Raw genomic sequence first — 19,685 nt, 5'->3', positions numbered from 1 at the left:
AAAAGAGAATTGCTTAATGTAAACTATTAATTTATACGAAAACATCGATGATTGATGGTTTTTGTTACTTCGGTGCTTTATAAGCATCAAAACCGTAAGAAAACCCGATATTGTTAAAAAATGTTATTTTACTCATTACGTTAATTTTTACTTTTGTGGGTAGGTTAAGAGGAAATCATTTATTTTTACTTTCCCGTCTAGCGCTATAGCAAAACTATAGCTTTATTTTTCTTAGGCACATATGTAAACAATTAAAAAAGAATAATACTTTCAAAAAAAAGTTTTTTCAAACTCGCATCCCATCCCAAAAAATGCTCCAAATAAACTCGTGGTTAAAAGGGTATACGCGTCACACTTATCCCTCTCACCACAAGGAACGCTAGTGTAACATTGACGTACAGCTGCTGTAATCGCCTGCTATGTTGTGACGTCACAGGTGAGCGGTATAATTAAATGAATGAATAATATTTAAAGTGTATAAAAGTATTTAAAGTGACTGCTAGTACCACCACACCGCGCGAATGAAATGTGATATGCGCGCGCGCGCTTTAGTTGGAATCATTGAATTAAATAAACAAAAAATATTATATTTAAATAAAATTATAAATATTTTAAATTAAGTTGTGTGTGTATGTGTAAACCGTGCATCAGTAAAAGCCACGTAACGGGAAAGTCCTACAACTGTGATCAACTTTTTCTTAATCCTTTTATGCCTTAAGAAATGCCTACTATATATCTCTTCAATTAAGCAGGGAAAATATTACTACAGATTTTAACAAAATAATAGAAAAGGCTCATTGTATTTGAGAAACTAATTATTTCACAGTAAGCAAATATTACGTATGCTGTATTTCCCAATTAAAATAATTCGAGGAGTATAATTAAGCAGTAAAAAAAAGAAGATATTTATTTTTAAACTAAACTTTTAAAGAAAATTTAGCCACCTTCAATGACGACTCATTATCAGACATTTTATTAGTGACAAAATGCAGGACTATCTTTCTTTATTAACACAAAAAAAATTCAGAGATCTAATCAAGATAAAACAGAGGTATTGGTCCATCTGTTATGTAAACCAGATAAAAACTATAATTCATAAAAATTACATATTACAGAAAATTATTTTCTGATGCAGTCTAGTAGACTAAAGACTATTGTCTTGTAAATTCATTATTATAATAACATTTACTGTTCATTATGTACGCACTTGGCAAACATCCAAAATATTGTCGGAAATAATAAAATTTCACTATAATTTTTATTCACACATTACAAAATATACACATAAATTGTAGCATTTTATTACTTTATTAGTTTAAAATAATCTTATTTACTTCGGTAACATTAGTTACAGTATTTTAATTTACTTACATTGTACAACATATGCTCCGAGCTCAGCAGCGAGATCAAAAGACACTGGTAAGCGACCCTGAAGTATATCCTGCTTCACTTGTAAAAAGAACTGGTATCTGTAACAAAAATAGCACACATCAATAAAATAATTTCTCGTAAATTGTTCTTTTATAAAACATCATAAAGCTTCTTTAATCGTATACATTCTCGATTTTCAAAATAATTTATTACATTTGAAAATATTTAATGAAAGAGAAATAAAATTTAAACCGAGTTTTTAAAATATAAATTGAGTTTATTGTTAGAGATTAACAAGAATTTTGTTTTAACAATAGGAGAATAACAAGAATATAATGAGATAGGAAGTTCATAGGAAGGATATCAAAACTATTTTGCCCAATCAACGAAAGCTTTTAGCAGAAAAGAAATTTACGTGTATCAAACATTGACTTAAATTTCTAAATTCGACAACGCCATTGCTGACCTTTCACGAAAAATGATCATTGACCTCTCTTCTATCTGTCAGCCCCTTTAAGATTCCGACTCCAAACTTCAGTAGCATCAAAGCCAAATGAATGAAGATATCGCCTAACTAAATTTACGAATTTTTTTATACCAATCCCGAGTTACTAGCTAAAATAGATACCAATGTACACATGCAAATACGAATTATAAAACGTTCCTCACCCCGCCTTTTCTGTATTTCCCAATATTTCATGATTTCTTGTAAAAAAAAGTTCAAATCAAAATGACAGGTGATTTCTGGTAAGTTCTCAATACTTTCCCGTAGGTGTAATACATATTATAACTTCGTGAAAGTAATAATTGTGTTGATTTTTATGCTTTGTTGTACGGATACATAGATAACGAAAAATAAATCAAAGTATTGAAATAGTTTTGAAATCTAGTACTGTAGAAAAAGTTTATCGGTTAAAAAAATTCGAAACGAAGAAATTTTAAGACAGATCGGAAAAAATGAATCGTGAAGAAGATATTTCCAACAGGGAGACCTACGTGGCTAGGTCGTTTACAAGATACCTAGGATTAGTTGATTTGAATTAGAAGGTAATGTAGGTGCAAACTTTAACAGAAAGAAATTAGAGTGTAATATTTCTTTCACCATAACGGTTGTTAAATAAAAATAAGGAATATTAATATTATTTAAGGAATATTATTTAAATTCTTTAAATTAAGGAATATTATGGTTTTATTTTAAAATAAATAAAGAGTGCGTTAAGCTCTATTGTATTTAATTTTTAAAAAAATGACTAGATTAACATTACGGGTAGAGGTTGTAATTAAACAATCTTTGCAGTGTAGAAAGGATTGCGAAAGTTCGTTAAAAATGATTTTAAAAAATGTACATGACAGGCGTATGAATATTATCCGGGATTGAAACAGATGACAGCACTCCTAAATAACTAATATGGTAGCTGACATTTATTTGTCTTCGGTCAAAATTTAATAGCATTCCAACGACTAGCGAATTTATTACAACCGTTCGAAATAAATAAAATTTGACTATTAAAAATGATGGAAAAAAATCAGAATAAAAAATGGAATTTTGACTTTAATCAACAAAGTAATCGGAACAATAGCATATTTTGGAGATTCCAACAAATCCTATTCTTATAATAGCGTCAAAAACTTGAATATCGCTGGAATAAGTACATCAAATTATGAGACGACGCTGAAAAAAAATTTCAAAAAATATTGTGATTTCATTGATATTCCCTGAAAATTATCAAATTACGGAACCTTTGTAGGATGGTAAATTATGCACTTATTATGAATTATTAACAGTCATAAAAAACAAAAAAAAAACTCGGTAACTAAATTAAGGTTTAAAAGTTATGGATTTTCTCACTTTCTTCTACTTTCAATTCACACAACTTTCAATAATATATCTGTAGTAGAATTTTTTTTTACATTTTTAAAAGCTTAAAAATCTTATAGTAATTTTTAACGATGTAGACCTATTAAAAAACAATCAATTTATTATACCTATACCACATAGTCTATTGATCATTAAAAAATTAATTATGAGGAATGATAAACCCCCCCAAAAAGTTACATAAACGACTAAAGTATGTGATCATTATTCATTTGCCGTTAAAATGAATTTCTTTTTTCATTAAAAAAACTTAATTAAAAAAGAAGGTTAATTAACATAAATAAAACTCCTGTATCTACATTATTTAACATATTTTTTACTTTATTAACATTAAATTAATAATTATAAATGTCTTGGTTCAATTAATTATGTAAGTTTTACAATATTTCGCGGCGACCCTGTGAAGAGGCCGCGGCGCACAGTTTCGGAATCATTCACTGTATTAGGGTAATATTGATTAAAGAATCCTTCTTTCACTGCGTAGCCAGGAATTCAATTTAAAAATTAGTTTACCTTAAATCTAATGAAATTAAATTAATTAAGAAAAAACACGGTTCAAGTTTTGTTTTTGTCTTTTTTTTAAATTATAACATTGTCTACAGTCATGCAAGTATAAATAATGGCCTACTTTTAAAAACTTAGTTTTTCTTTTTTTTTTTTAAATTCATTTTTCTTTTTGACTGGTTAGCGGATTAAATAACCGCTGAAAATAGTAATCGGTTTTGTTGTATATATATATATATATTTAATGGATAGAGTTTCATTATTTATATTTATTTGAACAGAAATTTCATGAATAGGAAGGGGATACAGATCACAGACCTCTAACATTCCATTAATTTTTCTGCCAGTCACTAACAATACAAAAAAGCCAATTGTATTCAGATGGTACAAGACCAATCATTTTACAATTCCACATCATAAATCTTTCATTGCTTTTTTTTCAACATTATAACGTAATATGTTACACATTTTATCATTAATAATTGTACTATTGTTGTAAGAACAAAAATTTTACCATATTGTTACTTCAATTTATTTAAATCAGCTTAATCTACAGGATAAGATCATAATAAAAGATACATATTATTGGAGATAAACGTTATCTGTTGTTTTAAAATAAATAAAAACCGGAAATTCCATTAAAATGAATACAAAAGGTTCTAAAGAACATGAAGATATGAGTCAAGCTTCTTTATCATTCACATAATTTTGAAAAAAAATTAACTTTCAGTACGTTTTTCCTCTGAATAATAAGATAAATTTTCCAACTAAATAAATTTTATTGATTTACAAAACTGTATGCGCGAATGTTTTTTTATTCTTAATTTCACAGTATCAAACTCTAACTTTTACGTATTTTTTTTACTTACATTAAGTCAGTTTCTTAACAGTTTATATCTTTTATTCTTACTTTTATAACCAAATTAGATCTTTTGTAACCTTTACGACCTAAGAAAATGGTACTTCATTTCGTTACATTTTTTTCGTACAATCAATGTTAATTTCTCGAACTGATATACTATAGGTTCAGTTAATTTTCGTAATAAAATGAAATGCGTTTATTCCTTCCTTCGGTCTACTGAATTTCAAATCATCTGCTTTGCGCCAACATTAAGTTAATGTTTAAACTTTATAACTAGCACAAGTAGATTTCTTTTCTAACAAAAGATTTCTTTGTTTGTATGAACTGAGTTTTTATTACGTTCATTCACGCATACTTCACGACTAAAAAAAGAGAATATTTAATATAAGGTGCTTCTTCATTGCAATTTTTACGACAAGGTTGATTTAATTTATCAATTTCGTTTCATTATAAAATATACTTTTCAATATTCAACTCCTAAATTTATTCTTTATTTTAGTTTATATCGCTGTCAAATTTTGATAGCAGCACTTCTTTTCTGATAGTTATATTTTTGTCTTTAATTGATCTAAAATTAAATTTTATTTCATATTTTTTTTATAAAATAATTTACCTTTCTCTGTTATCGAGATTACTTAATTTTCTGAAAGACTGTTAGCAACAACTCTTTCTACAATTTCACCTCTTTTACATCAAAATTAAATTATTTTATTTTATTGAAAATAAAAGATCTTTTAAGATCAACAACTTTTGTACCGATGTATCTTTAAATGCGTATGTTATCTCCAAGATTAAGGGAAACAGTTTTTATTAACACAGCCTACGTTGTATTTAAATGAGTACTTAATCTTCACTTATCCACATCTTTTACCTAATTTTTGAAAAGATTATACGTTATTACAAAACTACACTTCATTTACACTCATAGATATCCATTCATGCTCCGAAGATACCTACCTAAACGATAATTCCCGGAGGCTAAACAGGAAAAAGAAAGAAGGGTATATGTCGTATACCGCATAAAAACTCTTCGTTTTTTCTTTTCATTATTCATACGTATTCAATGTATACTTTTTCGACGACTATAGCTAGAATAGCTATATTAAAAGGGAAAGTATGGCGATCATGTCAAAAATGGGGTATTGGATTTTTTGCAAATATTTACATTTTAGGTTCCAACTAGAGTTAATCTAGAGTCTAGATGAACTAGTTATACCCTAAGACGTCTAGATTCTGACCAAAATACTGTCGCGTGTTCGCGGCTCGATCAGGATAGTGAGAGATTGACAATTAAAAATGTTTATAAAATTACAGTTTTTAGTTTAAGAACATAAATAAGATAAGACAAATCAACATGTTTATGTTTGATTGCGTGTCCAGCTCCGGGGGACGGGGAAAATAAAAATGCAACGTAATAAAAAAAAGACAAATCAATAATAACAATGACAATAAGAATAATAAACAATTCATAAAATAATAATAATAATAAACCACAATAATCAACAAATAATAATCAGAGTAATCACAACCAAAATAATAATAAATTTCAATAATAATAAACATTGATTACATACAAAACAGTGTTTATATATACAAATATATGTACAAATATGAGTACATATTTGTGTCGCACTGCTTTTGGCCTTACATCTCAGGATTGATCAAATGAATTTCCTTTAAATTTGGCCAAATATTTTTACATATGGCGCATTGCTCATAATTTTTTTTTTAAATTCGTGGAATGGGGGATATAGTCAAAACCCCCGATTTTCTTCAAAGGCATTTTAGAGAAAACTTTATTAAAGTAAATTTGTTGCCTACAATGCAAAACAATTCAACAAAAATATTTGGTTTTTATTGTTTTGTTTTTTTCTTCCTTTGGTTAAATTTTTTTTAAATTGTTGAAAGTTTATACTTCATACATAGTTATCAAGCGATACCTACAATACTAAAAAAAAAATTATAAACCCCGGACCAAAATGCAGATAAAGTTTTTTTTTGAAATTTTCTTTTTCTTATTTTAGCCTATGTTGAAGGGGAGTATTAGATAAGGAGAAAAAACTACTTAAACAAATTTGTTAAGCTTAACATATACATGCATATTATTAGAAAAGTCTTTCTTCTAAATATAATTATATATACTAAATATATTTATTTCAGACTCGCTTTATATAACTTGTATCTCATACAAATTATGTTCACGATAACAGATTCCACTGAATGATATCGTATATGCAGAGGACATTCATACAAAGAAATTAACCATAAAATGCAAATTTTACACATATCATATAAAAGCCATGAAATCAACACACTTAAAGAAAATCAAATATACAAACACAATAAATTTGACAAAATAACTATTAAAAGAACAAAAACAACACAAATCTAATGGATTATTTTATCTTATACAAAAGGGGTTTCCTAACCATTTCAAAACAAATGCCATTAACAACAGCTTCAAATGAGACTCGTATTACGAAATACCTGTTTTAACTTTGTAAGTTTCAATTCAAAAAGGTAAAATATTTCTGTATACTAATGTAAACAAGAATTTATTCCGACTACCCGACACATTCTGATGTTACATATTTCATTTTATCAAAATTACATCGTAGCGTTCGAGTGGAAACTTTCTTTGTCACATATTTCTCATGATAACAAAGTTACTCTCGAGATAAAATTCCTAATATATACTACATCATTTAAGTATCAGATATTGGACTATTTTTCATATTTTAAACAAGAAAAAGAAGAAGAAAAACGACGTTACATATTTTCATATTTAAAACCGGTTATTTTATAACCAGTTGTTGCTGAACGTGTTCAAAATTTATCTAGCTATTTTAACGGGTGATTTTCTTTAAATTTAACTAATATTATAAATCACTATCCATTAAATAAATCTATTGTGAAATAGTTTTAAGATATGTCAACCGTATATAACTAGGATTAAATAAGAAGTAGACAGGTGACAAACTCAACTATTGTCATTTTCTTATCCATAGACAAACTAATTAAATTAGACAAAGGAAGTTTAGGACAAACTAATACATTAATGTATTCCGTGCCTGCATGAAACAAATTGCAATAAAATGGATGCAAGGAATTTCGTGAATGAGGTTGAAATTATTTGACCAAATTTAACTTCGAAGTTTTTTATATATATTTACTTGGTTAAGAAGTAATTTTTTTCGCTAAAAATTGATAAAAAATAAATGAAATAGAAACAAATAAATAAAATAAAATAGAAAAAAAAAATGATGATAATACATCGGAAGTAACTGAATTTTCATTGATTTAATTTTTCTATAATGTAATGTAACTATAATTTTAATTTTATGATCCGATAAAAACAACGTTTTGAACAACACTTTTAAAAGAAAAAACGTTTATTTTTGTCGCAAATATCATTACAAGAGTAACAGAAAAGTAAAAATGTATCTTTTTTACTTCTTTGTACGAAGTATTGAGATCGTGAAAAATTTCTGTTTTCAAATTTCAACGGAAATATCCATTTTGACCATCCTTGAATTCATTTTGAATGGTTTTGGCGTCACGTCTGTCTGTACATACGTACGTATGTGCCTACTAATGTACGTATGTATCTCGCATAACTCAAAAATGATTAGTCGTAAGATGTTGAAATTTTGGATTTAGGACTGTTGTAACATCTAGTTGTGCACCTCCCTTTTGATTGCAATCAACCGGAGGAAAAATGTCCAAAAAACCTAAAATCCAAAAACATTGGATTTTGGAATTTTTCTTAGCTGCAGTAACAAGCCCTCATTGAGAGCTTTTCAACGCTATATTGCAAGTGGTACTTATTTTCATTGGTTCCAGAGTTATAGACAAATACATGTTTAATTAATGAAATATTTGGATCTTACAAGGGGAAGGAACATCGGTTCAAATACGACTTCATCTCCTTTTTTTAACTTTTTTTCTAATATTAATATATTGATTTATTAACAATTATTAACCTTCGATTGTAAAAAATTTTACAAAATTTTACAGAACGTTTTACCTCTGATTATAAAAAAAATTATTTTTTTATTTTATTAAATTTTTATTCTTTAAATAATAATTCAATAATAACAATAAAAAAAATATATGAAAAATATCAGAAGTTATTAATGAAATAAAATTTTATGTGCTTTTCATTTAAAAAAAAATGCGTGTAATTTAATAGGCGTACAAGGAAGTCATATGATATCCAAAACAGATTTTATTAGATCAGAAATGGATAAATCATAATAAGATTACACAACGTACGATAGATTTACATGAAGTATTAGTGACATTCTCAATGTAAACCTGGGAACGAGGTTGAAAGACTTGGCGTGTGTTTGAAATATTAAACTATTCCCGACTTCTGTGACGAAGTGGTAGAGTCTCAACCTTTCATTCGAAGAGTCAATCCCAAAGTTTGAATACCGTTCAGGCGTGCTTTTTTTTTTTACGCGACAAAGTTTTTATTTCGTATTTCCACGCAAAATCTTTGAACTTTTTGAAATCTGAAATTAATCATTTAAATAAAAGACAATTTTAGAAGCTATTTAGGTGTAAAATTCATGAAACATTAAAATTCTTATTTTACGACAAGATCATCTTTTAATGGGTTAATTGTATCGGCTGAAAACTGGATCATTATTTTGGAAGAAAACGAAAACAAAAAATTTACGAAAAATCGATTAGCTAAAGTTGAAGAAAAGCCGATAAGGTGAAAGTAAGGCAACATCAAGAAAGAGGAAACAGAAAAGGGAGAGGAAGGCGAATTCGTACGGAGATGGCGAATTAAAAGAAAAAAAAGTATAAACTATTCTTCTCCTATAGAATAAATTTTTTTCAAGACTTTTTTCAAGATTAGATAATCCCAAAAAATCAATACTAATTCCATAAATTCTTCAAAAGTGTTTGTTCTCCATCTAGGGTACAGTGTTATAAATCGAGTAAATACTTGAGATAAAGAAATAGTTCGGTCAATTTATCATTTTAGATAAAGAAGAATATTGAGACATGTAATGTCTCAATACAATTGTAAAATTTAATGCTACCTTTCATTTAATGATATAAGCAACTACTTAGAATATAATGCAGGACTGCTTAAGTTACAACTCTCAATTTATAAAGAAAAACAGTTTTTTCTTGGCTCCATCCTTAAAAATTAAATAAAAAAATTTGATTTTAAATTACTTTCAAAAAGCATTTAAGCGATAACGTTATTATAAACTTTAAAAATTAGATTATTAAAAACGTTAATTTTCTTTTAAAACTGGACTCTCAAAAGGAAAATTTGTAATACATGTACATTATGTATATTAACTATTAAATTTCATTACGACTAATTGGTTAAATAATTTCAAGAGAAAGGAATATTAAATATAAATAAATAAAAGTAACAAAATTCATTAATAGAATACTTTTAATTTTACATTAATAACATCGAATAAGAAATACTTTTAATTCAAAACCACACAAAAAAAGCCTGTTTGATATTCAGAGAAAAATATTTTTAACGAATTACAAAACAGCGAAAAATATTCTTTTCATTTATTAATGGAAAATATAAAAAGTGTACTTTGTTTTATATGAAAAGAATTGAAATGACTGAATGTAAAACATTAAGAACAAAATATAGATATACTACTGAAAAAAATATATATATATATATATTAAAAAAGAAGGAGAAAGATTAAAGATTTTTTTATTTTATTTTATAAATAACATCTCAAAATTAAAAAAGAGGGAATAGAATTTGTAATATAAGAGAAAAATGTGTGTAATTAAAATCTGTAACAAAAGCTCAAGAAATAAATATCCAAGTAAAATTACAGTAAATCCTTTTTAAATTCTGTAATTCGTTTTTTTCTTTAGCCCGTTTAATATTTCATAGACAGGAATGTTTAATATCAGCTACAATAAAAAAATCAGATACGGACTATTTCTAGAATATTAGTATTCTAATTTTTATTTTATGTATATATATATATATATATATATATATATATATATATATTTATGCTTATAAATGAGATTTTAAAGTACAACTATAGGTATTGTAGAATTATACAATAAAAAAATAATTTATAAGTGACAAAAAACCTAATTAATTTTGTAGTAAACTAAAAACAAAATTTTTATTTAATTAATTCATAAATAATTTTCTACATAACACATTTTATTAGGAAATAAATCGTCTATTAATCTACATTATTTTTGAAGCTACGTAAGTTTAGCATATAAACCGATATTAGCAGTGATGATTGTCGAATCTTTTCAGCAAACAAGTGATATTTTCTAAAGTTAAATATGAGTCATAATATATTCATAAAGTTAAACATGATTGACTGAATATGACTGACAAATTGATTCTAAAGTCAAATATATTCATAAAGTCAAATACGGGTATTCTATACATATACAAATAAAAAACCAACTCTACGAGTTGGTATTTCTCTCTACTGGTGATAACACTACCTATTAAACGGAAGAATTGAAATACGAGTGCATCAAAGCGGCAAGCCGCGTTGAAAATATGTAAATAAACAAGTTAAGAGAATTAATCACAAGTTAAAACTGAAATTAAAATATAACTGTACTTATATTTTTTTAAATACATTAGTGATTTCCTAATTTGATATCAAGTAGTTGACAACACTTAAAATAACTAATTTTAGGATAGAGTTATCGAAACTTAATCTGTAAGAGAATTAACATTTAAAAGATTGTACATTAACCATGCAATATGCTTCATCATTTCATTTAAAAAAAAAAGCAGATGATCCAGTAAGATTGACCTGTAGATAGCGGCATCGATTAGAATATCTTAGATTGGAATGGTTGAATGGAATCTTAATTCTTACCAAAACAAGAGTATTTTCCGCATGAATAAATAATGTTGTTTTGTGTTTTTATAGCAACTTAATTTTATAAAAAAGAATTAACGGTCTGTTAAATTTTTGCCAACGTGAATTTTTATCAGCACAATATTATCAATAAAATACTACACAAATAAAATAGAAAGATCGCTTTTAAAAAATCACACTTATTATCGTGTAAATTTCAGACTATATTGGTAAGTAAGATCTAAGAGTAATTTAATAATAATAATAATTATTATTATTATTTTTGGCAGTAGAAATATTTAGACTTCATGTTAGCAGTACTCACTTTGTTTAAAAATTCAAGTAGTGATGGTGACAAACGGTTTACATGATTAATTTATGTTAAAAAAAAGAAAAAATCTGACAAAAGTTGTTAATATGTTCCTGGCATTGGTTATTTATTCTTATAAGTGGAAAAATAATAAATAATACATGAATAAGTTTAAAAATTTAAAGATCGATATTTTAATCGACAATTCAAAAAATTAGGCTAAATAAATATAGTAATTTTTCGATTTTTGGGAAAGGTGAGAATTTGGACGCAAATTTTTTTTTTTAAATGGTAAGATAAGAATGTACGTATATATAGCTCAATATAAAGTGGGATTGCCGGCCTCTGTGGCGCGAGTGGTAGCGTCTCGGCCTTTCATCCGGAGGTCCCCGGTTCGAATCCCGGTCAGCATTGGCATTTTCACACACGCTACAAATCATTCTTCATCCTCTGAAGAATGCCTAACGGTGATCCGGAGGTTAAAAAAAAAGAAAAAAAAGAAGTGGGGTATATAAAGTGGGTTAAGGCATAAAGATAGAGTCCCGGCTCCTAGGGTGGGGGAACAGGAACGACATAGTTGGACCCGGTAACCCTACTCTGGGAGTGAGAGGCAGGCATTAATAAAGGCTGTAATAAAATTGATTATGTTTCATTTATGATTAATAAAAAACACGTAATTATCGCGTAATTAATAGTCGAGATCTAGCCGGCTTGTTAGAGTAAAAGGACCCCTCCCCCGGATTGTTTTATGCTTCACTGTCGAATCCAATTCGTGGGAGAGGGGAGAAAAAAAAGTGGGGTAATGTTTGCAAAATTTTAGAAATCATCGCGCAAGCCTTGGATTTCGGTAAATGAACTTTACTGATTTTTATTCGTTCACACTTAATAAGTTAGCGACTTAATCTGTTCAAAAATTGGGCTGTGGTTCATTTTTATTATTTCTCTTTAAATTGCGACCAATTCTTGAGCAATTAACAAATTTTTTAAGTGTTCCCGTTAACTTGACACACGGAAAAAAATTATATTGTGCAGCTGTTTAAGGCTTTAGCTGCTCGTCATGCTCAACACACTGAAATATTTTTATCATTATGTCTTCTATCTTACGCTACAATTCCATTTGAACGATTTAATGAAATACATTTTTTATTATTTTCATAAAATGATAATTCTACAGCGAATCTATACAAGATACTTTCAGTTGCCTGACCCGAACCTTTCCGTAATCAGAACTACCTTTATTTTAATAATTCAACTGCATGTTAAACAGAAATTAACTCATTCGTATTGTACGTTATTGAAATTAATAAAAAAATATTAAAGTTAAATAAATTAGTCTACATGAAAAAATTTAATATTTTAATATATAAACTAATTAATGTATTTTATAATCGCAGTAAAAACTTTTCATTTATTACAGGGAAAAAGTTTTAAAATGCATTCTGCATTACTCTGTAAATGAATGTTCAGAAACAATGTGTTAATATTGTGTTAATTACATTAAACTTAGTTTTATAGTTGTTAACAGTAAAAGTTTAGAAACTACAACATTTTAATTTATGGTTTTTAATAGCATAATATAATGTTACATATAAAGCGATTTAGTTTAACGGCCAGATATTCCTGCTTTCATAACCTGATAATCAAGATTCTATTGAATTTCAACAGGAAACGTCAATTTTCCAAGATTTTATAATATTAATAACTACTATTAATTTACTTATAAACTTAAATTTTAACTGATTTAAAATTAAAAAAAAAAAATGTTTCATAACTTTACAAAAGAAATAATAGTCTGTTTTAAATACGAAATTAAGTTCTCATATATATTAAAGCTTACAAAGTTCCTTCTAAATTATTTTAGAAAATCGAATCGTGTTATATTTACATTTAAATAGAAATTGGTTATTTTATTTGGTTACATTTTAAAAGGTTACATCTTCATATTTATATAATTCACATTTATAAAAATAAGTACATTTTAATTATCTCAACGGCACATATTATATACGAGTTAAAGCAGGAAGAAAAAAAACGTGGTTTAGATGTCCGTGATATTTGTAATTATATCAATATGTTATGAAACATAAATCATGTTATTACATGAACATGTATACTACCACTTATATTATAATTTATTACGTTCATAAAAAAATTCATAAGTCTAAATTACATGTACAACATAAGTAAAATATGCATGCACTTTAAACATATTTGTTTGTATGTGTATACACCACAGTATACACATACATACACAAACGAATATTGTCATATATGAAATATCGTCTACGTCAGTAAACTGGTTGAATAAATTTTTCCCATTGTTTAATTTTGGAATAATAATACATATTTATAACTGTATAGTTCTGAAAGTAAACATAGATCCTTCTTAATGGTTAATATTCCATTCTCTTCAATCTTTTTTTTTCTTTCTGCAAATTGGCTGTTCCAATTTATTAATTGTTATTATATATTACTCGTATTTATTATTTATATATTTCCAATATATATTTTATCATTCAACAATATTTTAAATGGATATTATCAAGTAGTTAAACAGTATTTTATACAATTAATCTTTTATTTATAATAAATAGTACAAAATATGTAGGTCTATTTGAAAGTAAAGTAAAATTTATTCAAAATAAAATAAACAACTATTTAATATAAAATGTAAGATCAAGATTTACATTAGGGAAATAAATGTTTTTTTATCATATTTTTATCGAACTTCATACGTAACGTATTCTATTTTCCAATGAATTGGAAGCTTAATATCTTGTTCCCAAACAACGGCAAAAAATTAACGAAAATCTTATTTAAATATATTTTATATTAACTTGTAAACTAGTAACTTCACTTCATCATTGAATTTTTCTTCAAAAATTAAATAAAAGAAGAGTACTCTTTTCAGACTTCAAAAAAAGGAGGTTCTGTATTCGACCCGTATATATATTATTTTTGTTTGTTCGCGCATAACGTTTTTCCTGTTAATCCGATTGAAATAAATCTTGTTGCAATCAACGCCGCTGCTTTTCGCAGTGGTAGAATAATGAACATTTTTTCAGACGCAAAAAATCGGTCGGAAAATTGACAAAAATGTTTTTTCGCCGTCCGGCGAGTAAGTAGGAGAGATTGGGAATCCTGATGTTCTATATGTATGCGTCACGTTACATGATGTTATATAGTCTTCTGTAGGGCAGGTAATGTGGGTTTTTACACAAGATATGTAGCATTTTTAATAAAATCATCGAGGTGTAGACGAGGTATCTCGTCTACAACCTGTCCGATCCAATATACGTTATACATAATATACAGCATCGGCTATATATTCAATATTCATGAACAAGTTTAATAATTGGGAATATTCTTACAGCATTTCCATCGACAAGTTCGTTTGTTACAGGTACTTCCTTCTTTCCCAGAGGATTTCCAATCGGCCAGTTGTAACTTCGTCAAAATACAAGTTATTTAATAAATCGGTGAACTTCATGTGATTTCTTTGTCTCACGTTTATTGTTTGCTCACAAAATGAAAACTGATGCCACAAATTTATGTCGCAATTTGATGTCCGTTCTAGTTTCTTTTTTGATAATTATTTCATAATTTTGTTTAATTTAACACTACGTTTGCGAGTAACGCGCAGAAAAAATATGCTCTTATTTATTACTCTGAAGCTAATTTATTCTTACTGTCCTCACCCAATCTGACTTTTCAAATGAAGATTTTTCATTAATCATCTTCAATCATTTCTAAGCAGACTTGCAGCCACCACTGTTATTTTGATAGTGTAAATCCGCAAAACGTAAAACGAGGTTTGGCTTGTGTCTTATCAATAAAAGTTCAACATCAAAATATTCACAGGACTTTTCAGTCATACGTCAACAATTTGGCTAATGCTTCTGTTTTCTCAACAAATTAATATTTTAAGGTAAAATATATATATATTTTGTCTTTTCTTTTTAGTATATTATAATTCTGAAGGGTTTCTACTTTCAATAGATAAAGCTAATTTTACCATGTGCGATCCAGTTAAAAATGTACAGTAATAAACAGTTGCCTACATATCTGGCACCCATGGAAAAAAAGAAGATAGTTTTGAAATGAATATTAAGTGAAAAATTCATCAGTTTTATTTCAAACAACGCCAAACGGACAATTCAATAACACTAAAATGAGTATAATCATTACAAATTGAATTATATTAAAATGGTACATATAAATTACTTGTAAATTACATGTTAACATAAATAACTTTTTTCAGTTGAAAGTCGTAATTTTGTTAATTGAGTAAAAGTCTGATTTGTAGACTACAACAAAAACATTTATTTAAATGATAAGCTTTGTATGATAAAAGATACTTTTTCATTTATCCAGATGTTGATAAAATGTGGGAGGATCGTTAAGAAATACTTATTTTACCGTTAATGTTTATTGTGGTTTAAAGAGGCTTGGCATGGAAGCAAATGCAGTGTTAAGAAAGACGCTTATTGTTTTAAAGTTTTAAAAAAAATTGGTGGAATAAATTCTAGCTTAAAATTATAGCATATTAATAAATATTTATTATTTTTACATTGAGTAATATTCTGATATTTGGTAATTTCAACTTTTTACAAATCAACAGTAATTCTTAATTATTATACTAAATTTTCTTAAAAAGGAATTAGGATGGAAATTCGTATAAGAAAAGTAACCCCAAAACTTCTAGTATAATTTTTTAAGAGGGAATGTACAGGGATTGACAAATATTGTATTAATACTAAATCACATAGCCAACTTTTAAACAGCCTATATACTCTAAAAAGTACGTTAAAATAGAACAAACAATACTTCAAAACCAAAAAGACAAATGCTATTATTATAAAAAAATGACCAAAATCATTATTATTTTTGTTAGTGATGACGTAATACCGATTGTTAGTATTACTTATTGATGGATCAGACGTAGAATAAAATTTTGATTTATATCGTGATAGCCGAGCTAACAAAAATTGTACACCTTAAGGTAAATCAGGGAAAAATGACAAAATCTCCAAGCTTGTTATTCAAGACGTGATTATAGAGATGTATCAATATGTTTTATAGGAGAGAGAAAGGAATAACAATCGTAATGATCATAAAATATTACGCATCATTTTTCTCAATAAAGACCATTATTTGTTCTCGAAAGAAAAATAACGTTCCATAACTCACCCTACTCTCTAATTACAAACCTAACTCAATTTTTCAACTGTATTGTAACAAATACACAGATTATTATTTTTTTAACTAATGATGAACTTGCGTCTACATCCGAAGTTATTAGCAAAATACTTCTAATTAAATATATACATTGTGAAATATGTATATGTATTATGTACAAATATATATATATATATATGTGTGTGTGGGGGGGGGTAAATTTATAAGCACTTGTTTACAAGTACGCAACAGTTTTGAGTGAAAGATTTAAGTGAATTCTAACTTTAAAAAAAATTCAAAGTAATGAATAAACACGTAAGTAGGTTGTAAAGGTTAAAAGGATTTTAAACTACACAAACGTATTATTGGACAGTAAAATAAATGAGCTAAAGAAGATTATTGTTTTAAATGAGCAACCATATAAACGACTGAGGGAGTAGAGAAATAATGAGGATCAGAGAAACTTAACTTCCCACAACCGCAACGAAAAAACAAAAACTAAAAGAAAAAAACAATAATAAATAATTTTACCCATTTTATAGTTATTAGTATTATTCAGTCTTATTTTACATTTAATACATTTGATACGAATATTATTATTGTACTTTTTTCATTTAGGTTTAAAAAAGTGGTAAACACGGGCTAAAAAGATACGTGAATACATTATAAATAACGAACAGTTTTTCCATGAAAGTCATATGATTTTATGCAATAGAATTACTACATAAAAGTAGAGAAAGAAAAGTCATAATTATAAAAAAAAATATCATATAGCAAAAACGCACATTAACCGTTTTTTTTTTTTTTTTTAATAAAAAAGAAAAAATGGCCCAAACTCAGTAATTTAATTTTGAGTCTATCGGAGTAAGTTCGGAACGGAACGGAAGAGTGTCGGGAGATATACTTCTGTATTCATTGCAGAGACTGGACATCAATCCCTTGGTGGTGGTCTTTCTGTTTAACTGGCGGTTATTTATTTCTTTTTTTGTGATGGTTATATATTTATTTTTAGTTTAATATGGACGGAGTACGGGGTTGCCGTGTTTGTAAAGGGGCGTAGATCGTGTCTGTAAAGTATTTTACTCGGGTTATTCCCAGCAAAATATCTTCATATTTTACCCGACGAGACTGTCCTTCAATATGACTGCTGAAGGCCTTTCGGTGCTAGTACCTTTCAGTCTAGCAGAGATTCGTCTGTTTTGGGACCTAGTTTTGTAGAGAGTCAGTAGACCCACCCTTCGCGGAGGGACTCGCTTGTGACGTTTGTAGGTAGTTGCCCGATTAGTAATTGTAAGATCAAGGAAGGATAACATATCTAGGTTCTGGAAATTCTTATTCATCTTCTTCTTCTTCTTCTTCTTCCTCCAGTAGAATTCACTGTTGTACCTTCTTGGTTCTTTCGTGGGCCAGACTCTACGTCAAATACACTGAATAAGTCCAGTTAATCTAATAATTTTAGGTCTACGTTTTACATCTGATCTCAATGTTCCGGAAATCCTGCATACAGTAATGTTATCTAAATTTAATTTATATGATGTACTCAAAAGAGGTCAGCCTTTATTGGCTACAATACATTACAATAAATTTGTGATATCGTACCACGACTCAACCGAAAAAATTAATTTAACCCTTTTTTTTGGAGTCCAGTCGATTGACTAATTTGATCTATTCTCCTGTCCTTTTTGTTCTGCTCTAATTTCTTAGTTTTAACATACAGAAAATCTTACACTCTAAATTTTCAATTATCTATTTCACATATTCCGATTTTTGCCTCTTCTAGAATTTTTAATTTTTACATCCCTCATCATAGAATTAACTAAAATTAGTTGTTTTAATATATGGCTCATCAATCTAATTCATCTTTTTAAAAGATTACATTTAAAATTTCTTTTCTCTCCTAATCATCGTAAAACATTCTTTTTAACATCCTCCAATACTACACTATTTCAAAGGCAATCTTTTCCTTTATGTTTTTCTTACAAAGTTTTACTAGTATAAAGTACAAAATTCCACAAGAAAATTTCTAAAATTTCTTTTTAATTCTTAGATCTCTCTTTGATGGAAGCAGATTTGTTTTCTGCATGAAAACTCTACTTCCTTGTGCAAATATTTTTTTTATAAATCTGCATTACTTCCTCCATCTTTTATAATTTTACGATCTAAATAATAAAACTCTCCCACTTTTAATATGTTGTTTTTTTCTATTTTAAAAAGCAATTTCTGATTATATTTTATTTTGTCAAGTTTCATTAACTTTCTGTCATTCTTATTTACTAAAGACTGTATATATTTAACGGTTGATCATTGTTATGGATCAGACAAAACACAGTATGTGGATTGGAGACGATTCAAGACGATGTCTTGAATCGGCAGTCCATTATCTATTTTATTTGCACTAATTTTAAATTTAACTGGCTGTATTATAAGAAGGCCACATTGTACCTCATCTTTGGTTGAATAAAATATATTTTTCTTGCAACAAACAAAAGTTTGACAGACCGTTTAATCTAATAATTAGTTAATATGTTTTAAATATAGAGTTCTATTTTATTTTGATGTAGCTAACGACATTTATGAAAATACAAAAATACATTTTCTACTAATAAAATAATAATAAAAAATAACATCCATGTTAATAATTCTGATTGATAAATACATAAATCAAGTGCCACGACTACGTCAAAATCTGGCGACACGTTGGTTTGACAGCGACAAGAAAACGATTAGCCTATACAA

General features: G+C 27.5%; 1 protein-coding gene across 1 annotated transcript in view; it reads right to left on the bottom strand.

Annotated features, from left to right (window-relative positions):
* Positions 1-19,685, bottom strand: part of LOC142322004 (uncharacterized) — a 783,616-nt gene that overhangs the window by 126,304 nt on the left and 637,627 nt on the right. The window contains exon 6 of the mRNA XM_075360579.1: positions 1,372-1,469. Coding sequence (XP_075216694.1) covers positions 1,372-1,469 — 98 coding nt within the window. The remainder of the gene's footprint in view (positions 1-1,371; positions 1,470-19,685) is intronic.

This window comes from Lycorma delicatula, chromosome 3 (assembly GCF_047948215.1).
Source record: "Lycorma delicatula isolate Av1 chromosome 3, ASM4794821v1, whole genome shotgun sequence".
NCBI lineage: Eukaryota > Metazoa > Arthropoda > Insecta > Hemiptera > Fulgoridae > Lycorma > Lycorma delicatula.
Note: the sequence above shows the minus strand (reverse complement) of the source record. Positions and strands in the feature narration are given on the sequence as shown.